The 24200-nt window shown below is 42.8% G+C and overlaps 2 protein-coding genes across 2 annotated transcripts in view; one reads left to right on the top strand and one right to left on the bottom strand.

The window, feature by feature from the left end:
• Window positions 1-442: 442 nt before the first annotated feature.
• LOC122399734 (homeobox protein OTX2-like) overlaps window positions 443-24200 on the bottom strand; it is a 74682-nt gene continuing 50924 nt past the window's right edge. Inside the window, exons 2-4 of the mRNA XM_043400642.1 lie at window positions 21855-22311; window positions 4511-4665; window positions 443-1820 (exon numbers count right to left, since the gene is read on the bottom strand). Coding sequence (XP_043256577.1) covers window positions 1107-1820; window positions 4511-4665; window positions 21855-22080 — 1095 coding nt within the window. The 5' untranslated portion in view covers window positions 22081-22311 and the 3' untranslated portion in view covers window positions 443-1106. The remainder of the gene's footprint in view (window positions 1821-4510; window positions 4666-21854; window positions 22312-24200) is intronic.
• LOC122399778 (mitochondrial inner membrane protease subunit 2-like) lies at window positions 12444-13030 on the top strand (the record flags this gene model as incomplete). The annotated part of the gene is made up of 2 exons (XM_043400728.1): window positions 12444-12638; window positions 12707-13030. Coding segments are annotated over 2 exons (396 nt in total), but the record flags the coding sequence as incomplete, so codon positions are not given.

Raw genomic sequence — 24200 nt, forward strand, 5'->3', positions numbered from 1 at the left:
ATATTTTTTTGCCTGTTTTTTTCTTTTCACGATTTGCTCGGAAACAGCGCGACGAAGAAACTTCATTTTTCTTTTTTTTTTTTCTCCCCCGGTTTTCCTTTTTTTCTCAAAAGTGCTCGGATTCCGGTTTCGAGAGTAAAAAGCTCGTCCGCGCTATAATCAGCGATCTCGATCCGAACGATCCATGGATCGTTCTCGAACACGCACACACACACCGGGCGCACTATCCATGTTTTTTTCATATTTTTTTCTTTTTTTTTTTTTGGTTCCTATTTACACAAACTTCCGGCTACTGGCCGTGCTTGATATGGATGATTATCGATACAATTATTAATCGTAATAATAAAGATCAGAACGATAATACTAAGAATAAGAACGGCAGTGATGATGAGTACTCGTCGACTATATACCGGATAAAAATAATCGACCGCGGGGTGGGTTCTCTCGTGACGCGTCGGAGAAATGTACAAATCGTCTTTGCTCGTCGGTTGCTCGCAAAATATAAATGTCGATCGTCGGATTCGTAAACGTAAAAAACTCGCGGGAATGGAGGAGAAGGAACGTCGATCTTGCTCCGTCGATTGTCTTTCGTTAAAGCGACGAACTCATCCCGACAACCACACGATATTCCTCCCTGATCGTCAACGACACCAAAAATACTCGAACCAAATCATTTCTCAGTGAACGATCCAAATATTTCCGATTCCACGAACGCGACGCGAATGATAGGCAAACCGTACCAATTCCCACGTCCGCCATTATCCGCACGCGTTCCCGACTCGACTTCCGGCGGACACGCTGCAAACGATGATAAAAGGATCCACTTCGATCTTTATCGACGTTTGCATTGACCACCAGAACCGCGAATCCACGTGTCGTTGATTTCCCTCGTCCTTACTTCGCGCCCGCGACCAACGCGAAGGTGGACCAATATGGAGGACGCGTGAGTTCCCAAGATCCTCTTAGTTGTCGTCCGAATCTATGTTCCCGTTGATCTCGAGACAGCTCGCCGCGGAGTTTAGGCGCCAGTGGTAGGCGGCGGAGGAGCCAGCTGCTGAGGAAGCCTCCTGTCCGCGATGGTATATCCCGGAGGACCTACCGGACCGCTATACCATCGTCTGGTACTTCTGGTCGGGCAGGATGTAGCCCTCAGAGTCGGCTGGCGAGGCGGCCATGTCGTTCGTGCCGGTCGGGTTCAAGTGGTGGCTGGTCAAGTGGGACATGGACGACGTCAGAGTCATGTTGTGGTGGTACTGGGGATGATGGTAGTTTCCTTGGGGGCTGTGGTGCATGTGGGAGATCTGGGTCTGATAGTAATCGCCGCTGGTGTACGGGTTCTGGTAAGCGTTGTAGGTCTGCCCGGCGTAACATTGGCTCGGGTTCACCGAGCCGGGCGACGCTGAACTCCAAGTGAAACCATACTCGCCGTGATGAATCTGGTTCATGGGAGGTGGATAAGACGACGGTGGTAGCTGGCTGGAACCGGGTGTCAAAGGGGGCGACGGGGTCGTGAGGGCGCTGTTCGCGCCGCTTCCTCCGGTCGGCGTTACGCCGAGACGCGGGTAAGTGGACGTCGTCGAGAGCAACGGCGAGTTGGGACCTGGTGCCTCCTTGCCGCGAGGCGGGGAAACCGGGGAAGAACGTCTGCTGGGCGTCGCCGTAGAGCTCGTCGACATCTTGTTGCCGTTGTTGCTGTTGCTCTGAGTCTGATTCGATCTGGGCGACCCCTTCGACGGGGAGGTTTGCTGCTGTTGCTGTTGCTGTTGCTGTTGCTGCTGGAGCTGCTGCCTGCATTTCGCGCGACGGTTCTTGAACCACACCTACGCAGACAAGAACGGAACGTGAAGGGCGACTCTGGGTAGATTCAAATGGGGGTGAGAGTATCGTCGGTGTACTGGCGAGAGTATGGCGAGTAGAATGAGTACAAACACGGCGTGGTTCTGAGTATCATTAATTGCACTATTTTTGAAAAATATTTTTGAAAAGTTGTTTGAATGGTGCCGTGTTTGTACTCGTTTTACTCGCCAGAATCTCCACAATACACCGATAACATTTTCAATCGCGTATGAAAGAAATAGAAAAGGAAACTTTGAATTCTAATTTTGTTAAATAGTTCTAGCGTTAATAATATCTATGAAATTGCGTTTCAAGAAGAACGAGAAGCAGAAGAGGGAATATCTCGAAGGGTTTCTACGGAACCATGGCCCGAGGGAGCCTGGAGAAGAAAAGGTGTCCCGTCCCTCGCGACGGAGCCGTACCAATGGGGAGTTAATCGGCGCAATGGGAAAGTAATCGCGGGCGGACGGCCGTAACATTTCATTAAATCGCAACAATAACAAGCAACCGACGTCGGAATATCCCTGGGGACCCGCGTCTACGGCGGTTTCAGCCACGCATGCGCGAATCAAAGCGCATCCTAGGGGTTGTTTTCACCCTGCTAGTGGAGATCGAATGATTCCGCGGGTACGTGTCTGTGTTCGTGCGACGTGGACGCGTAAGTGGAATCGAAAAAGGGGACGACGAAGAAAAAAGAAAGCATCCCTCGATAGGCCGCAAAAGCTCGCAAGCCCCCTTTCGACTCCCCCTCACGCACCCCCTGTAATCCGTGAGCACAATGCGGCCAGGGGTGCGATCCTATGAATCTATGCCTTCGAAAACCGGGACCCGTCGTCATTGTTGTTATTATCGGCGGCATTGTAACAGTTGTTGCGAGGAGCGCGAACCGTCCAAGCGGACACGGGATTCCCAGTACGGATTCCGCGCTAGTTGGTCGAGTTCCGAACCGAAGGAAAACCCTTTCCAACGCACAATGACCCCCAGAAAAGAGGAGAGAGGGGGAACCGTTGAAAAGTTAAAGCTAACGAGGTGTCGAAAGAAATTAGAAATTCAAAGGGCAGGTTCCTTATCCCTGGACGCGATGTGCTCGCAAACACGGCGAGAATGGGGTGCGAAGATCCGACGTGAAACGCGGATATTGCGTATCAACCGCAAGAGAAACGATCCGGAGGGAGGAAAACGCCCATTACCGCTCCGTGTTTGCACAACGACACCCCCTCGCGGAGCACAGTTCGCAGCTACCCCAAAAACCAACGAGCCCTCCGGGGGCCCCGCGACCGCAGCCTCCACCAGCGTGTATCGATGGCTAGGTGTAAATTGCATCACCATCTGGTTACCGTGCAACCCGTCACTGGCTGCAACAGCTGCGTTGACGCTCATGACAAACACACTTTCCTATTTGCACTCCCAACACGAGCTGAGAAAGGGTGTAATTTCCTTGAACATCGATACGAAGGAACAAAGAATCTTCAGGAATATCGCAAGATACATAATTCCGATCGTTAAAACGGAGATAAACTTTCGACGCGTTCCTGGACGACCCGGGAGGCATTCAAACGTGGCAAACACAGCGCGCAGCTGTGTCGTTCACTCGCAGAGAGTCTCGCGAGCGAGATGGAACGAAGGGCTATAATCCAGGAACAAATCAACTATATGTTGTGCTCCATACATTGCGCTTCTGTGTTCCTCTACCTACGCGCCCCTCTCCCAGGGAAACTTTTAGATCCGTCTGTCTCCCCCCCTTGGATATTATTCGTTCACGTGGGTACGCCTCTACAATGTACATCGAGCACACGTGTGTTACACCCTTTTGCAGTTGCGCCTCCATTCACCGTGAGGCGGGGAGGAGGAAGGGGGGGGCTTAACTTCGCGTGGAAACTCCGCTTGGGCAGAATTTCCTCGCTTTGTGTCCTATATCTCGCGATGGCGGCGTCGTACCGAGTTAGCTCCGGGCTCGGTGACCCCGAATCGACTGCCGAGACCCCCGAAAATTGAGGGTCGCGACACCCACCGCCCGCCGGGGGAAAACGCGTCTAATGGCGCGATCGTGATAGGAATCCACGGGAGCGTCGAGGATCGTGACTCCCAGACGCCCCGCGACGAAATAAAGATGTCACGAGGACCGCAATAAAAGCGTCAACGAGCTCGTCGTCGCATCTATCAATGTACAGCCACGACCGGGTACAATGGCGAAACCGAAGGGACGCGACACCGAGTTGTGTAAATACCTTAAATCTCGTCTGCGCTTGCCGGAGCACGAACCACTCTCCTTCCCTTTTTCTCTCTCTATCGTTAACGCCCGGAACAATCTCGTTCTTCGGTGACTTGTTACTGTTCGCGACGCACAAAGCCAACCCCCTGGCTACCCCCCGGTTACGTGCAATTGATTTCGAACGTACGTGTGTTCCGGAATTTTTGGTGAAGTTGGCGCAAAACACCGGTAGGGTAGCTGGTTTGACTATGGTTGAGAGGGTATAGGTGTCTAACATTGCATTGCTACAATCTTTTGTGTCTTAAAACTTCTTGAAATGACTGGTAAACACATGGCAAACAACGTGCAATGATTGGTTTGACTCTGTTTTGGGAGGTCACTGAACTCTAACATTGCACTCCTACCTTAAGACTTCTCATTCATCTGAGTAGCAACTTCAACTATGAGTGTAACTTGAATTACCTGAACTCTGGACTCCGGCAGGTTGATCTTAAGCGCCACCTCCTCCCTCATGAAGATATCGGGGTACCTCGTCTTGGTAAAGAGTCCCTCCAGCACGTCCAATTGCGCCCTGGTGAAGGTTGTCCTCTCTCTGCGCTGTTTGCGCTGATTCATTCCTGAAACGAAAGAGACCGAGAGGTGAATTGACGAGCCGTGGTAGCTGCGGATAGTTCGGAGGACCGTTCACGGAACAAACAACAACACGGGGGTCCCCGGGAATATTCGACATCGTCGACGAGTCGCGAGAGCCGGGCAAAGGAGCATCGAGGACGCGGCTCGAGAAGACGAGCAGTCGAGGAGGTCGAGAAGGGTGAGGCGTCACCACCGCAGACCGTAGGAGCGAAAAGGGGGTGGTGCGGAGGGGTGTAAGCGTTGCGAGGTCGCGATAGCGTAATTTTGAACAGTTCCCCCCTCCCTGCCACGATCCACCCTCCTCTGCCTTCCTCGTGCCATCGAGCCTCGCTTGGCTCGTTTCGGGACCCACGTAATCCGCTTATGAGGGGGTCAGAGGGGCGGCGGGGCGCGCTGGAGGCCGGGGGACAAGCCAGAACGGCGGTACGAGGGGGGGACGCGGCTAGGTAGGGGAGGGGTACACCCCGGAATACACGACCATCCGAGAGGACCAAAGTCGCGGTTCGTTCCCAGCTGCCTCTGGAAACGACGGTATCCCGACACGCCAACGTACAACGGGCCAATAAAAAGAAGAGCCTGGAAAACTGCGCCTGGCCAGTGTCTCCCGGTTGGAAGCTGGATCGTAAAGTCGTGAAAGGAATGGTGGATACCAGTCCACCCGGGAGAGCGTCGCGTTCGGCCGAACCGAGCATTTTAAAGACCCCCACTGCTTCTAGGAATCGTAATGCGATAAGTAAAGATGAAAACTTCTTTGTGTGTCTGCCCCCCCCCACCCCCACTCGACCTCGCAGTTCGAGCTAGATATCGTTTTTTCGCGACCTCGCCGGTGGTCTCGTACTCCGGTGAGATTTCTTCGTTCACGGGTGAACCCCCGCGGTAGTGCCTTTGTTCGCGCTTGTTCCGCCGCGGCGGAGTCGATGCAAAAAAGAGAAAGCACGAGGAAGGGACGAAGAAAAGAGCGGAATTAAAAGCGGCAGCTTCCCGACCCGGGAGCGTAAGTCGGAGGAGTGGTTTATGGCGGGAAGAGAAAGCAACCGGAGGAGACATTGTCGCGTATATTCCCGGGCCTCCTGGCTTTTAAATCCCGCAGCGTCGAGGTTGGAAGTAATAATTATCGAGGTAACACTTGCACTGTACGAGGAAGAGATCATTTTCCTGTGTTTCATTATTGCTCTGTTTGCGTTCATTGATTGCTCTGTGGATGATAATGCAAAAAAAGGGGAATACCTAGGAAGTTATAGTACATAGTACATCTTTAGGCTTCTTTAATGGTAGGTGGATACTGTAACTTGTGTGCACTACCTCCTCAAACGCGATTTCCACTACTGTGAGGAAGAGCTTCTGCACTGTTGCTCCTATGCCTAATTTGTGTAGACCCCTATAGCTTGTGTTTATTATCGTACTGTTGAACCTACTGGGTTATTCTGTGAATAATACTGAGAGAAAAGCGACAAAAATACTGTAACTTGCACCCACTACCTCCTCAAAAGCGATTTCCACTACTCTAGGGAAGAGCTTCTGCACTGTTGCTCCTATGCCTAATTTGTGTAGACCCCTGTAGCTTGGGTTTATTATCGTACTGTTGAACCTACTGGGTTATTCTGTGAACAATACGAGGAAGAAAGCGACAAAAATACTGTAACTTGCACCCACTACTTCCTCAAAAGCGATTTCCACTACTCTAGGGAAGAGCTTCTGCACTCTTGCTCCTATTTGCAATTTGTTTAGACCCCCGTGGCTCGTGTTTATTATCGTACTATTGAACTCAATGGGTTGTCCTGTGGATAATACGAGGGAAAAACAAACGACAAGAAAGAGGGGGAGGGGAGTCCGGTATCGGTGGTATCTACCGTTGCCTTAACAGCAATAACAACTCGAGGAAGCAAAGGATGACGACGATGATGCATACGCGCGATCGTCGGCTAACGAACTGGTCGAGTGGGCTATCAACGTGGTGCCCAGGTAGATCTTCGAGACAGATTGCACGGGCCACAATGTAAAATTCCATGCCGGGTTGGCTACCGTCGCAACGACGGGCACGACACGCCCGCGATCGTTGAATCTATGATCCGTATCTTCTCTGTTCCATGGCGGATCCAACCGGGTACCGGGGCAGAGGAGGGGGGGTGAGGTGGCCGGGGGAAGAGAGAGGAACGGATCCAGAGGATGCTTGATTGTCGAGTGGGCGTTGGCGCTACCGTTAACGACTGCCTTTGCCTGGCTATACATCGGCCCCTGTGAGAGCCAGGCCCTTATCCACCAACGAGACAATGGAATTCCGATTATGGTCTTCCGCCTGCTTCCGCCGGGCGATGAGTGGGCGCGAGGAAAAGCCCTTCGTTTGCTTGAATTCTGCCGGGAGGAGATTCGGGGGGGCTCAGAAATCCTCGACTGTCCCAAAAAAACCGTCCAAGAACTGTTCCTCGCGGAGGCGATCGAACGCGAACGCGTCTCGCCCAGATCGATTCGGATGCGTTGGAAAGCGACCCTAATGGGACGGCAAACACCCGCTGCGTACTGAAGTATGATTCGATATATTATCGTCAGCGCGAAACGAAACCCGGGGGTTGGTATAAGGGTTGCTCTTGGCTCGTTGGCCCGCAACGGGATCAGTCGCGACCCTAATAGCAAATTCGTTTTCTGGTTATTGGATTCTTCCTTCCCTATGGCCCGCCCGAGCGGAACCGGGATCCGTCGAAGTCAATGGACTGCTAACGTAATTTCACAGTAATTTCGCCCTGTCGGGAGTTATAATCGCGAGTTCTCGCTCTGTCGGTAAAACAGAGTTATCGACTGACTACTGCTGGGGGCGTCTATCGATTATATATCGATATATTGCGATCTAACACGATTCGTAAGTGAATAATTCGTTGGGAATGGAACATATGTACTTAAAAAATCAAATTTTCCATTAAAAATCTCAATATTAATAGTATGGGAGTTGGGTTTTCTTAAGAATTGGAGAAAAAGAGCAGAATTTGCGATGTTTGCATAGTATAATATAGAAATTTATGATGTATTATAATTTATATCAATTGTTAAGAGTGATGGAACAAACTATAATAATAAATATGACTCTGTCGATAAAACAGAGTATCGACATCCACTTACTGAATCATCCATCGATTATATATCGATATATTGCGATCTACCACGATTCGTAGGTAAGTAATTCGTTGAAAATGAAACATATGTCTCTAAAAAATCACATTTTGCATTAAAAACCTCAATATCAATAATATGGAAGTTGATATTTCTTAAAAATTGAGATAAAGAGCAGAATTTACAATGTTTGCACAGTATAGTAACGAAATTTATGATGTATTATAATTTATATTAATTGTTAGGAGTGATAGGACAAACTATAATAATAAATATGACTCTGTCGATAAAACAGAGTATCGACATCCACTTACTCAATCATCCATCGATTATATATCAATCCCCAACGCAATCTAACACTCCTCGCGTACAGTTAATTCGTTTTACTCCTTAGAAATAAAACACGCCGTTCATTAAAGCCCATTTAGCTTCCAACGAGACGGCGTACAACCTAACGAAAGAATAATTGATCGCGACGGTGTGAATTTAATTGATCGTCTTCTGCCCCCCGTCTTTTTAGCGTTAAACGTAGAGTTTCCACGATCGTTGGGAATGAATTACACGGGATGGCGCCTGCTTATCCGCGATACGATCTGAAACCGTGCCCCGCGGATGAAATATAGCTCGATTAGACCGGATAATAAATAACGAGGCGATACTTCTAACGCTCGACGAATTAGAAAATGTGAATTAATATCAATTACAACGCCGTACGAAAGAAACGCGGATAAAACCACGCGGCGCGTAATTACACGATAAATTAACCGGTTGCCGGTCGCGCGCCATTCATCAAAACGGTTAACAGTCGCGGAGATTGAACCATAAATTACCGGTGGCGCGCGAATATCGCGTAGATCGAAGGAGGAGGCGGGGATCGAGGAAGCTGGCGATGCGGGAAACTCGTTCCGCGACTACGAGGTTGCTTCTGTATTCATAGAATACGAAACGAGTGGGAAATTCCAAGGAGAAGCGAGAAAGACGAGCCCTGGTCGCGAAAGATCGACTGAAAGTGAATACGCGAAGGGAATCGAAAATTAATTAAAAGCTAAAACGCGAATAGAAAGGTGGAGGAGGAGGCGGAGAGGGATTATTCAAGGGGACCGTGGGATGATAGCACGTGCCCACAGGATCCTCGAGTGGGAATTCTAAAAGGCCATCAGCTACGAAAACATTTGGCCGACTTTGCGTTTACAGGGTGACCCGAAAATCGCTGCACAAAGCAGATAAGGGTTTACCTTACGAAGGTTGGCGGCGTTCGAGAAAACGATCTGAACACGAGAACGTCGGTGGACGCGCGGTTTTCGGAAAAGAATACGCGTCCTTCGAGCATAATCTAGCGGAGACGAGACCGTAGGTAAGTAAGTAACGAAATACCAACACACATCCGGGACAGGCAAATAATCGGATAAGCTTCGTGTTACCGTCTTCACGACCGATGCCTTTTTCCGCCGTTTCCTCTTCGACAGTGTCTAGAGCGCTCCGCCCATGTCGCGCGAACCGACTGACGATTTTAGGAGGCGGAAACCGGGGTTTGGGAGTCGAAAATTGCGGGGTGGGGCAAGTTAAATACAGTGGGGAGTCAAAATTGGGGGTTTGGGGCGAATTGTATACACTTAAGAGTCAAAATTGGGGGTCTGAGCTGATTTAATCTACTCCAGAGTGAAAAATTGGAGGTTCGAGCTAATTAAATGCACTGGAGTGTCAAAAATTGGGGGTTGGGGTAAATTAAATACACTTTCGAGAGTCAAAATTGGGGTTTGGAGCAAATTAAATGCACTCGAGAGTCAAAAATTGGGGGTTCAAGCAAAATAAATACACTGAAGAGTCAAAAATTGGAGGTTCAAGCAAAATAAATACACTCAAGAGTCAAAAATTCGAGGTTCAAGCAAAATAAATACACTCAAGAGTCAAAAATTGGAGGTTCAAGCAAAATAGATACACTCAAGAGTCCAATCTGGGAAGTTCCAGCGAATTAAATAGACTTTCGAGAGTTGAACTTGGAGGTTAGAGCTAATTGAATACACTGAACAGTTAAAATTGGGGGTCTGGACTAACTAAATACACTTGAGAGTCAAAAATTGAAGGTTCAAGCAAAATAAATACACTCTAGAGTCAAAAATTCGAGGTTCAAGCAAAATAAATACATTCAAGAGTCAAAAATTGGAGGTTCAAGCAAAATAAATACACTCTAGAGTCAAAAATTAGAGGTTCAAGCAAAATAAATACAGTCAATAGTTAAAAATTGAAGGTTCAAGCAAAATAAATACACTCAAGAGTCAAAATTGGAGGTTTGAGCAAATTAAATACACTCGAGAATCAAAAATTGAAGGTTCGAGCAAAATAAATACACTCAAGAGCCAAATCTGGGAAGTTCCAGCGAATTAAATAGACTTTCGAGAGTTGAACTTGGAGGTTAGACCTAATTGAATACACTGAACAGTTAAAATTGGGGGTCTGGACTAATTAAATACACTTGAGAGTCAGAAATTGAAGGTTCAAGCAAAATAAATACACTCTAGAGTCAAAAATTCGAGGTTCAAGCAAAATAAATACATTCAAGAGTCAAAAATTGGAGGTTCAAGCAAAATAAATACACTCTAGAGTCAAAAATTAGAGGTTCAAGCAAAATAAATACAGTCAATAGTTAAAAATTGAAGGTTCAAGCAAAATAAATACACTCAAGAGTCAAAATTGGAGGTTTGAGCAAATTAAATACACTCGAGAATCAAAAATTGAAGGTTCGAGCAAAATAAATACACTCAAGAGTCAAATCTGGGAAGTTCCAGCGAATTAAATAGACTTTCGAGAGTTGAACTTGGAGGTTAGACCTAATTGAATACACTGAACAGTTAAAATTGGGGGGTCTGGACTAATTAAATACACTTGAGAGTCAGAAATTGAAGGTTCAAGCAAAATAAATACACTCTAGAGTCAAAAATTCGAGGTTCAAGCAAAATAAATACATTCAAGAGTCAAAAATTGGAGGTTCAAGCAAAATAAATACACTCTAGAGTCAAAAATTAGAGGTTCAAGCAAAATAAATACAGTCAATAGTTAAAAATTGAAGGTTCAAGCAAAATAAATACACTAAAGAGTCAAAATTGGAGGTTTGAGCAAATTAAATACACTCGAGAATCAAAAATTGAAGGTTCGAGCAAAATAAATACACTCAAGAGTCAAATCTGGGAAGTTCCAGCGAATTAAATAGACTTTCGAGAGTTGAACTTGGAGGTTAGACCTAATTGAATACACTGAACAGTTAAAATTGGGGGTCTGGACTAATTAAATACACTTGAGAGTCAGAAATTGAAGGTTCAAGCAAAATAAATACACTCTAGAGTCAAAAATTCGAGGTTCAAGCAAAATAAATACATTCAAGAGTCAAAAATTGGAGGTTCAAGCAAAATAAATACACTCTAGAGTCAAAAATTAGAGGTTCAAGCAAAATAAATACAGTCAATAGTTAAAAATTGAAGGTTCAAGCAAAATAAATACACTCAAGAGTCAAAATTGGAGGTTTGAGCAAAATAAATACACTCAAGAGTCAAAAATATGGGGTTCGATCTAACTAAATACACTCGAGAGTCAAAATGGGGGGTTCAAGCAAAATAAATACACTCAACAGTGAAAAATTGGAGGTTCAAGCAAACTAAATACACTCGAACCAGTCTAACACTAGATTCCCAGAAGCCTTCAATTTGACGTGTGTCTGATTCCATATTTAAAATTGCAGTCCGCGTAAATATTATTTTCTAACAACTTATATTGAACTTAATTGATGCACTCGCATGAATACATATTCTAATCAAAACAAAAATCATATTATAAAACTAATCATCAACATGGAAGTTATCAATAAATATACAAGCGATCAATGCCCGTAAATCCAGTGTTAACCATTGTTTGAACTACTTCGGTGGTTCCCCGTCTTCCTTCAAAAATTACAATACACGCATCTAACGAGACTTTTACATTATACTATTGCAACTGTACTATATCTAAATATTCACAAACCCGTAATTAAATAAATAAATAAATAAATAAATAAACATCGACTGCGATATATTGTTCCAAAAGCCCCGTATACTCGTATACATGGCGCTCTGTTTACGTCGCGTCGGAAGGAAAGCGGAAGTATCGATGTCGTCGTACGCGATATTTCACTCAGCTCGAGTGTTTATCCTGCAATTAGGATCGGACCTGTATTCGGGGACCCTCGTTTCGGGAACCGTCCGCCCACTCAATTTGCCCGCGACACGCGCTCGTCCCGCGATTCCAAGACTTTTCCCCGGGCGGTTTCGTGCTTGTTTAGCCCGGACGTTTTGTGGCCACTTGGTTAACGACGACGGGCACACGTGCTCGGCCACGTGCCGCCCTTAACCTGACGCCTAATTGAGCGATTGGAATTCTATCGAACCCGACGATCCTCCGACAAACGCATTATTACCCTCGTGAAACTTTCACGAGCCTACAATTCGAAAAGAAACTTCGGAAGATCAGTGATTCGAAAAAAATTGAGAGCAAGCATGGAGAAAGGATGTTTTTCGGAGCGATTATGGCTCGATTTCATATGAAAATCAATGGTGTGGATGTCTTATCTCGACTTATGATTTAATGCTATTTTTCAAACGTATACTGTTTATTTGTTTTATTTATTCTAACTTTGAACCCAAATAGAGACAATACTGATTACGTTATTCTGAACCGTTGGGCAGCTCATAATCAAGATATTAAACTTGGCGAAATAGTATCCCTCACGTCGCCAAAACATCCGGAGCAAACTTTGATTAAACGTGTTGTAGGAATTGCCGGTGATATTATACATACGCATGGATATAAGTTAGAAGTATTGCAGGTATTTGACTCATTTTACTATGAACGACTATATTATTTAAATGGTTAACGAAATCTTTTTTGTATCAGGTACCGGAAGGTCATTGTTGGGTAGAAGGAGATAATATTAACCGCTCTACGGATTCTAATATTTTTGGACCAGTTTCTATCGGTTTAATAACTGCTAAAGCTACTCATATAATATGGCCACTTAGTAGATTGCAATGCCTTCATCCTTCCATGTTAAATCATAGATTCCCGTTAAATGTATCAAAAGCACCAGCTGGATAAAATTTAGTTTAACAATGAGGGCCGTCAGTTTTGTTAAAAGACTGCAATGGGATTTACCTGGCACAGTATGCAGACATGGATTAACGATAGGAGATGTTGATAATGACGGTGATAATGAATTAGTTGTTGGTACTGCGGAGGGAGAACTTTATATTTTCGAAGTAAGTTATTCGTTAATAACTTTATACTGAGAAGAATAGATTTGTTTTATGAGTACCTAGTAAATGTAAAAATGTGTTGATTTTAATATGTAAGACTCGATGACGAGTGAGTAGCCTCATGACTGTGAAACTTGACATCAAGAACTTATGAGTCAGAGTTGTAATTGTGCGGCAAGGGGTTAAATTCTTTAGATACTGGACAAATTATTTTCAATCGATGTTCAACAGGGATCAGAGCTAAGGCAAAATATATCAGGTTTAGGCTTTGTTACTAGCGTTGCTATAGGAGATTTTTTTAGTTATGGTCGAAACACGTTAGTCGTGATTTGCGGGGATGGCTGGGCGCATATCTTTTACGGTCCAAGATCTGTGAATCCCAGTACTATTAACGCGACATCTACTCAACAGTCAGCTAAGGAAACAACCGATCAAGATAACATTAAGACCGGTGAGCTAAAAACTATATTATCTTTCGATTAAGAGAAATTATAATCTGCAGATTATAAAAATTATAAGTCATCCAGGTATGGATGCAGCAACAGGTGTTAACATGACAAATTCACAGAGTTCGGATCAAACGGACGGTAATAGTGAAGCAAACGAGTTGTCTGGTAAAATGGAATGTGTCCATGTACAAAGAATCCCAACGAATACAAAAGTAGTACTAGTAGCTGATGTTGATGAAGATGGTGCAAACTAGATGATATTAGGCTTGACCGATCGCGTAGTTAGGTCTTACAGATGGTCGAGCAATTTAGAGCTAGGAAGAGGAAAGTTAGTTGGATTAAATAAATGGGAATGTACCAATCAAATAGGAACAGTTACGCTGCAGGTATGGTCACTCTGGGATTAATTGAAAACAAATTTTACAGTAATAACAATTGTTTGATTCCTGTATAGCATATGGCGGATGGGACGCCAACGTTATTAGTTGCTCAACCCGGAGGAACGTTTATGCGAATAAAATGTAACCCCAAGGATTGCCACTTGGAGGACGAAGCTCACAAAACAGACGAGTCAGCAGCGAGCTGCGTGGATTACCAAACATTGGGAATATCGCGCATGCGCAATCGGAATATTTCAACAGAAATTATAGGAGATCTGGACTCCACGCTGGAGAATAAAATGACTGACGAGTGCAAAGACTTTAAACAGAATGTTTCGAGCTCGATTAAGCAGGATATAAATTTGAAATCTGACTCGCAGGAATTTGCAGGGAATGCTTCGCAATTTGAAGCGGAGAAAGAGAATTTAGATGCGGCGGAAGAACGCGAAAAAGAAAAAACTTGTAGGATAGAGAGTTACAAAGTAGGGAAAGTTCCAGAAAAAGCTGATTGTTCTAACATAGACGAAGTCGATGGCAATTTGTTGGGAGGGAATTTAATTCTTGGTAGGATACGAAAACGGAGGAGGATTCGTTGTTGCCCACGTATAAAGATTTCTGTTGTTCGGATAGTAGGAATAATAATAATATTGAACGTATAAAAGGGAAAGATAGAATTGAAGCTGACATGAATATGAAAAGCAGTTCGTCTGAAGGAAAGCCTTATGCTATTGCAACTTTAGATGGGACGGTAATGTTAGTCAAGGACGAAGTTATTTTATGGTGAGATTGAAAAAATTTACATTATTTAACAATAGTTACTACTAAGGCATGAGGACGAGTGAGTGGCCTCATAACTGTGGAACTTGACATCAAGAACTTGTAGCCAGACACGTCATTGCATGGAAAGGGGAATCCCCCAGCTCCAACTAACGCGTTATTACCCTAGTGAAATTTTCACCAGCCCAGAATTGGAGAAGAAACTTCAGAAGATCAGTGATTGGAGCAAAAATTGACAGCAAGAATCGAAAAAGGATGTTTTCCAGGGTTGCTCTTGGATGACCATAGCTCTATTCCATATGAAAATCAGAGGCGTAGATGTCTGTTTAAGCCTAACCGACAATCCCCAGCTCCAACAAACGCATTATTACCCCACTGAAATTTTCACGAGTCTCCAATTGGAGAAGAAACATCAGAAGATCAGTGATTCGAGCGAAAATTGACAGGGAAGGATCGGAAAAGGATGTTTTCCAGGGTCGCTCCGGGGCGATTATGGCTCGATTCGATATGAAAATCAGAGGCGTGGATGTCTGTTTACGCGATCGGGGGGTTGGAGGAAGTTAAGTGGACGGGCAATTTCTCTGGGACAACAAATAGCAGTCGTCGAATGAGAAAAGGGCGAGGCATGTGACGAGATTCCCACGTACCCCGGTGTCGGCAGAAACCTCGGCTCCGACGCGTTAACGACAACGTTTCGACGCCCCTCCGGGCTTTTTCGCACCCTCCGTTCCGCCCCGGGTGCCACCGCACTTCTCAGGCCCCTCCGCGCGTACGATTGCATAATAAAATAAATAGTGACATACGAAGCCACCCCCGGAACGACACGGGCTGCCTCTTTACTCGCACGCGACTTCTAAATATTAATGTCGGGACGAAATTTTTGTGTTGGATTTAAACTTGCGAGGCATTCTGATATTTCAGATTGATGGTACTGCTAAAAGTCGACAATATTTTATTATTGTTTATCTCCGAGATATTATTTAATTAACATGTTAATGATATTTTTGTTAAAATTTTCCTATGAGGAACAACTTTTCGAATATTCTTGGAATTTTTAAATATTGTGTACTAAAATACGCGTTATTTGCATTTTTAAACATTAAAATCCTCCAATCCGTTCAGGAGTTATGAATTTTTTAAACATATGTATCAAAATTCAGGTAAAGAATTTTTTTCTCGAAACTGAGTAGGATTTCAGGGGTATATCTATTCACCACAAATGATTGTAATTAACTCCCTTAGCTAAAAATAATTTTTTTAGAACGATTTGAAATTTTTTGTTTTTTCGACGATTTTAGGGACTTACCCCCAGTTGATTTTTCTTTAAAATCCGTTTTTCATTTTTAATAAATTTGTTTGACGTTCTACGGAAATGTTGTTTAATACATTTTTGTAACTATCTATGAGCTCTAGTTCACAAATAAATTTCAATGCAATACACTCACTATTGTAAAAGTTATGGTTATTTGAAAAATGGGCTACTTTTATGGGCTCTCCCTTATTTTGCGGGGTTAAGGAACAACTTTTGGAACATTTTTGGAATTTCTACATATTCTTCGCCAAAATACGCGTTGTTTGCATTTTGAAACATGAAAATCGCCCAATCCGTTCAGGAGTTATGATATTTTAAAGAATTTCAGGGCAATATTTCTGGCCTCACATTATGTTTTCGGTAAAGAATTTTTTTCTCGAAAATACACAGAATTTCGGGGGTATGTGTATTCACCAAAAATGATTGTTATTGACCCCCACAACTAAAAATAATTTTTTCAAAATGATTTAAAACTTTTTAATTTCGTCAAGAAATTTGTCAACCTACTCGAATTTTTTTCTCGAAACTGAGTAAGATTTCATGTATATGTCTATTCACCAAAAATGATTGTAATTAACTCTCTTAGCTAAAAATAATTTTTTTAGAACAATTTGAAATTTTTGGTTTTCGTCGATTTAGGGATTTACCTGTCGATTTTCCTTAAGAATTCGTTTTTGATTTTTAATAATTTTATTTGACGTCCTAGAGAAAAGTTGTCTAATACTTTTTTGTAGGTATATATAAGCTCTACTTCTCCCCAAAATTTCATTGAAATATATTCACTATTGTAGAAGTTATGGCTGTTTGAACATTGGACCATTTTTATGGGCTCTCCCTCATTTTGCGATGTCAAGGATCAACTTTTTCATCATTTTTGGAACTTCTACATATTCCTTATTAAAATACGCGTCGTTTGCATTTTTAAACATTAAAATCCTCCAATCCGTTCAAAAGTTATGATGTTTTAAAGATACCCATAAAATTTCAAGTAAGCATTTCTAACCAAACAATTACATTTACCATAAAGAATCTTTTTCTCAAAACTGCATAGGATTTCAGGGTTAAATATATACACCAAAAATCTCTGTATTTAACCTCCGCCCCCCCGCAATAAAAAGTAATTTTTTCATGACACTTGTCACCCAACAATTTCCCATTTGAATTTTGTCATCAAGGTCCCTGCATCGCCTATTAAAAACCGGATCTACCCAATGGGAAACTACGATCTACGAGACCCGATATCCCCGGCGGTCGGGGCGACGAAATAATCCAAACTCGGTCGCCCAGTGACGTTTGCTTGATAAACGAACAATAAAACCGGCGTGCCTTCGTCCCCGCGATCCTGGCCCGATCTCTTCCGTTCCTCGCGCGCACGTCGAGGCGAAAAGATACTCTCGATCCGTTTCTCTCTCGTTCCACGGCTTTTCGTGTAGCGGATACGCCTACAACGGATAGGCGGCTGGACGTGGGTACGTAGGGACCTAACGGACAGATCCGTGTTTCCATGGAAACCCACCTATCTGCGTTGGTTGGACCTATAGTGCCTGCTGCCACCCTGATAAGCGGCTTACTCTCATGGTTCTCTCTGCTCTTCTTCGCCGGGGCATTCCAGCCCCCTCCCCCTACCCTCTTGCCGCGATTCCGACTCCCTCTGCTCTTTCTCTCCCTCTTTCTGTGCCGCCTCTCCCGGGGCCCCTTTCAAACCGCCGCGAAAAAGACGACAGAGACCGGCTACGTACGCGTATACAGGGTGCTTCCGGTTTTAACGAGCGAACCTAGGTCGCTTCAAATCCGGGGAAAAAAAATCACGCCTCTCCCCCGGAGCTATTGTCAATTAATTTCGATGAATCTACAGATCCCATACAATCTAACATCGCGTTTACAGGACTCGAATATTAGCAATTCTCTACATATTCCCCCTTGAGAACTTATGAGACACATTCCCTTACACAGCAGGCACTAATTATGTTTGCCAATGAACCTTAGAACGTGTCAAGCACTATCTCATCTAGATCCCTGTACTTGTTATATAATATTCAATAAAATCGCCCCTATATTTGTCGAATAAATGAGAACGACCATGAGACGCATCAATGATAATAAAAGAAGCACACATGAATTTCGATTCTATAGAAATCTGAGGCCTCAATGTCACATGCTCCGACATGTCTGGGCTTACCAAGAACGTATTTGGTGCGGATCGGTCGAAATTCATGCGGAATTTTCGACAGAAAAGTTCTGCCGGCGCTTTTAAAGGCAACGTCGAAGAGAAATGCATTCGAGCGCCTGCCACAAAATGATACAAGCTGACTATAGTTAAGAAGCCCCGGGAGTTTACTTCGTCCGCGTACGGCTTCAGTCGATGCATCGATTTGCATGACAATCAATAATAGCCAGTATGGCGGACAGAGGGAATACTTTTATTACGAGATAACGCACGACGGCGATACGCGAAACGCAAGAAACATGCATCATCCCCCCTCCCAGGAACGATGAGATCGGAAGCTTAAACGCAGGAGTAAACTGCACGATATGTTCGCGACTACTAAATAAATCAATCGAACGTCATTTTAATCCCGTTAAGCTCTCGTTCCCGTAATTGATCGGACGATTCTTTTTATATTTTCCACGGGAGCATAAATAAAAACCCAGTTTATAACGGATCATTTAAATGCGTTTTTTCAAACTCCAACGTACGTCAGAGATAATCAAATTCTACGCTGGTCTGATGGGTTCCTTTTTATCGAATGACAGGAGTAATCGTAATCTGACTGCTTTGATCAGAGGGGGAGGACAAGTATTTGTTAGTTGAGCTATGATGATATAAGTATTTGCGATTTTTTTGAGAGATTCTCAGGTGTATGGATACTACCGCCACCTCACGATGACACCCCCACACTTTTACCAAGGTGAAAATGTCAATATTCGTTGGGCATGTTACCCTGTGCAACCTCAGAAATTGCAATGGCGCGAATTTCAAACGTTTGGGTAATTAAATAGTTCGTTGTTTGATGGTAGTTGTGGTATATGGTCAATTGTGTAGCTAGAGTTCCTTCAGAATATGTATCAAGCATTTTTGAGTGAAAAAAAATTGATGAAATTATGGTATCATGTTTACTTTTGAAGCAAGAAGATTAAATACAAATTCTTGGGTTATTATGTTCAAGATGAAAACATGTATCTCTATTGTAGCTTCTAATAAAATTCCCCATCAAGCATTTTTAATAAATAGATAGAGTGATGTATGAGGCAAGTGACAGAATTATGATACCATGTTTACTTTTGAAGCAAGAAGATTAAATACAACTTCTTGAGTCACTTTGTTCAAGATGGAAACATTTATCTCTATTGTGGCTTCCAATACAACTGTACATTAGGCATTTTTAACAAAAAAAATAGATTGATGTTTAAAGAAAATAACAAAATTAGGATATCATGTTTACTTTTGAAGTGAAAAGATTAACTACAATTTCTACAACTTCTTGACTCACTATGCTCAAGATGGAAACATGTATCTCTGTTGTAGCTTCTAATAAAACTCTATATCAAGCATTTGTAATAAATAGAGTGACACAATTATGATACCATGTTTACTTTTGAAGCAAGAAGATTAAATACAATTTCTTGGGTTATTATGTTCAAGATGAAAACATGTATCTCTATTGTAGCTTCTAATAAAACTCCACATCAAGCATTTTTAATAAATAGATAGAATGATGTATGAGGCAAGTGACACAATTATGATACCATGTTTACTTTTGAAGCAAGAAGATTAAATACAATTTCTTGGGTTATTATGTTCAAGATGAAAACGTGTATCTCTATTGTAGCTTCTAATAAAACTCCACATCAAGCATTTTTAATAAATAGATAGAATGATGTATGAGGCAAGTGACAGAATTATGATACCATGTTTACTTTTGAAACAAGAAGATTAAATACAACTTCTTGAGACACTCTGTTCAAGATGGAAACATTTATCTCTATTGTGGCATCTAATACAACTGTACATTAGGCATTTTAAACATAAAAAATAGATTGATGTATAAAGGAAATAACAAAATTAGGATATCATGTTTACTTTTGAAGTGAAAAGATTAACTACAATTTCTACAACTTCTTGACTCTCTATGCTCAAGATGGAAACATGTATCTCTGTTGTAGCTTCTAATAAAACTCTATATCAAGCATTTTTAATAAATACAGTGACACAATTATGATACCATGTTTACTTTTGAAGCAAGAAGATTAAATACAATTTCTTGGGTTATTATGTTCAAGATGAAAACGTGTATCTCTATTGTAGCTTCTAATAAAACTCCACATCAAGCATTTTTAATAAATAGATAGAGTGATGTATGAGGCAAGTGACAGAATTATGATACCATGTTTACTTTTGAAACAAGAAGATTAAATACAACTTCTTGAGTCACTCTGTTCAAGATGGAAACATTTATCTCTATTGTGGCTTCTAATACAACTGTACATTAGGCATTTTTAACAAAAAAAATAGATTGATGTATAAAGAAAATAACAAACTTAGGATACCATGTTTACTTTTGAAGTGAAAAGATTAACTACAATTTCTACAACTTCTTGACTCACTATGCTCAAGATGGAAACATGTATCTCTATTGTAGCTTCTAATAAAACTCTATATCAAGCATTTTTAATAAATAGAGTGACACAATTATGATACCATGTTTACTTTTGAAGCAAGAAGATTAAATACAATTTCTTGGGTTATTATGTTCAAGATGAAAACATGTATCTCTATTGTAGCTTCTAATAAAACTCCACATCAAGCATTTTTAATAAATAGATAGAATGATGTATGAGGCAAGTGACAGAATTATGATACCATGTTTACTTTTGAAACAAGAAGATTAAATACAACTTCTTGAGACACTCTGTTCAAGATGGAAACATTTATCTCTATTGTGGCTTCTAATACAACTGTACATTAGGCATTTTAAACATAAAAAATAGATTGATGTATAAAGAAAATAACAAAATTAGGATACCATGTTTACTTTTGAAGTGAAAAGATTAACTACAATTTCTACAACTTCTTGACTCACTATGCTCAAGATGGAAACATGTATCTCTATTGTAGCTTCTAATAAAACTCTATATCAAGCATTTTTAATAAATACAGTGTCAGAATTATGGTACCATGTTTACTTTTGAAGCAAGAAGATTAAATACTATATCTTGGGTTATTATGTTCAAGATGAAAACATGTATCACTATTGTGGCTTCTAATAAAACTCTATATCAAGCATTTTTAATAAATAGATAGAATGATGTATGAGGCAAGTGACAGAATTATGATACCATGTTTACTTTTGAAGCAAGAAGATTAAATACAACTTCTTGAGTCACTTTGTTCAAGATGGAAACATTTATCTCTATTGTGGCTTCCAATAAAGCTCCACATTAACCATCTTCAACAAAAAGATAGACTGATATATAAGGAAAACAACAAAATTATGATACCTACATACTTTTGAAGGAAAAAGATTACCTACAATTTCTTAAATCACTCTGTTCAGAATGTAAACAATCCTCCCTAATGTCACATTGAATAAAAACCAATAAAACTATGTACTTTTTAATTACAACAGATCAATATTGTATCTTATGGTGTCCCCTAGCTACACAACTGAAGTAACAGATAAATATACTGCGGATCTTTCTGCAAATTAACAGAACTAATAAAATGGTAGCTTCCTAAAGTAACAATTTGTATCTTGCTCCAAGTATTTCTTATATTTTTGCAGATTGATCGAATTCTGTACCTTTCCAAGAATGAAAATGTGCCATAAATGCATAAACATCCGCAGTGTAGTGAAAATGATGAAGACAAACCTTGGGGGAAGGCCGCGAGTCCATGGTCCAGGGGATGAGGATGCGGATGACCGTGGGTGGCGAGGGCGAACGGCGAAGGCAGTCCAGGATGAGGTGCACCCGGGTGCGGATGAGAGTGTGGGTGCGGATGAGTACCAACCCCCATCGCTGGATGACTGTGGGGGTGGTACTGAGGACTTCCGGTCGGGGCGCAAGTGGCGCCCGCCGCCTTCAAGTACCCCGCCATGTAACCCGCGAGGCAAGCCAGCTCACCCGCCACCGCTGCGCCCTTATCACGCTCTCTTATCTCCTGACCTCCGCCCTCCTCCGCCGCCCACCAGCTGTTCTCTTCCCGATGATTGTTTTCGCCCGATTGCAACGATAGCTTCGCGCTGCCCTCCGACACTCTCGAACCCGGCACTTCCGGTATCGACACGTTGCCGTTTCGCGTGCAGACGTAACCTTCGTACTCCTCCACCTGCAACATTACATTACATGCTCAATTACGGACATCAAACAACTTTTTACATTTTAAAAATATGTGAACATGGGAAAAATTTTTGTGGCAGATTCTCCAGGTCAAAATACGACAAAAATCAGGAACACCGATTTGTCGATTGAGGCTTCGTTAAAAAGTTATTAACAGTTGCGCCTGTAGATAGGCAACTTAAGTAGATAGGCACTTGCGTACAGGCGCAACTGTTAATAACTTTTTAACGAAGCCTCAATCGACAAATTGGTATTCTTGATTTTCGTCTTATTTTGACCTGGCGAATCACCCACTAAAATTTTTCCTTTATCACATGTATACTAAAAATGTGACAAGTATTAATACATTTTACTGAAATTTTCAGGCGTTATAAATAGTAAAACTTTTCAACATTTTGATGTTATATAATAGAATTCCTTCAACTTATTTTTCTAATTAATATATTTTATTGAAATTTTCAGGAATGATATGTAAACAATATTGGAATTTTTTTTCTTGTGTTAAATTATTAGACTTGTAATAAAGGGAAAATTCTCGTTGCCCGTCGGCAGTGCGTTAAAATAGCGATTTCCGGTACCCTTTCATTTAGTAACAATAAAATCTTTTTCGGGTCGAATAAATTTTTCGCTACTTTCTGAAACGTGAGGCCCGAACGGTAACGCTTTTCGCGATCGTGCTCGGGCACAATGAAGAAATTAGCATTCTTTCCGAAGCTTGGGAAACTGTTGCATTGAAAGCAGCCCTTATTGTTGCGAGCGACTATTTTCCCGAGGAACGGAAGCGAGTGTTTTGCCCCTTTTTCGACCGGAATGTCCCATTTCCGCGAACACAATTTCAGTCGACCACAAAATTTCCCCGAGATCCGAGTCCAACTCACCGGTTTCTGCGTTGTCTCGGAGTATCCAAAATATTGAGACATTCACTCGCGTATATCCAAAAGGAATAGAATTGTTCGCTAATCACAGATCACAGCACATAATCCAAAGCATCACAAGTCTTTTTATACGAGAGAACGAGCCGCACCTACGAATACCCTAACTCTGAACACTGTACCGTCGCGCGGTTTCGCTTCTAACGCACGTCAGAGAGTCCCGTTTGTTCCAACCACGGACACTTCGTGCCTCGTGGAGGGTTTCGTTCAAACTGTGATCTACCCCCACCGCGACATCCCTAAATAGTTTTCCAGGCCCTACCTCGGTCCCTTCCCAAAAACGGGGGTGGGGATTTCAGGGGCCCGCCAGAAGTGGGGATATTCGTACGAATGGCCACCCATAGAGACCCTTTCCGGGGCCTGGCAGAGCCTTGCATCGAAGATATCGACGAATATCTAGCCACCGATATCGATTTTCCAACTCAACGTTTCCTGTAATTGACTAAAATTGTCAGCAAAACCCTCCAGAGAAACGGAACAGAACGTTGGCGCGTGCTGTAGCCGGAAGTGAGCGTGTGTAGGGGGTCACGCTAAAAAGGACTCCCGAAAAACTTAACTCAGCTAGACGTTAAACGGCTAAATAAACTTGCAAAGTTTTTATCCGGTCGACGGGCCACGGGCAGAGGGAGACGGGAAAAAGACGGAACGACGGAGAGGTGGACGATGCACGTTGGTAGGTATGTTTACACGGGGGCATTATGGCGGATAATGTTTGTTATAGGCGTCTATGCTCTAGAGCCAGGAGAGGCGAGACTATCCGACGTTAAAAGGCCAGCCTGGTCGATCCGCTTACGGCGGATGAGGCTCAAATTGAGTGAGAGATAGTGAACTCTCGTGCAACGAGTTGCACGGGCATCGCACATGTCCCGATCCGCGTACCACATGTACTTCTGCGCAAATACCTCCGCAATCTAGACGACATCTCGTGATAATTCCGCTGATAACC

The sequence above is a fragment of the Colletes gigas genome, unplaced genomic scaffold, assembly GCF_013123115.1.
Source record: "Colletes gigas isolate AHSC1104 unplaced genomic scaffold, ASM1312311v1 Colletes_gigas_Sc00015, whole genome shotgun sequence".
Taxonomy (NCBI): Eukaryota; Metazoa; Arthropoda; class Insecta; order Hymenoptera; family Colletidae; genus Colletes; species Colletes gigas.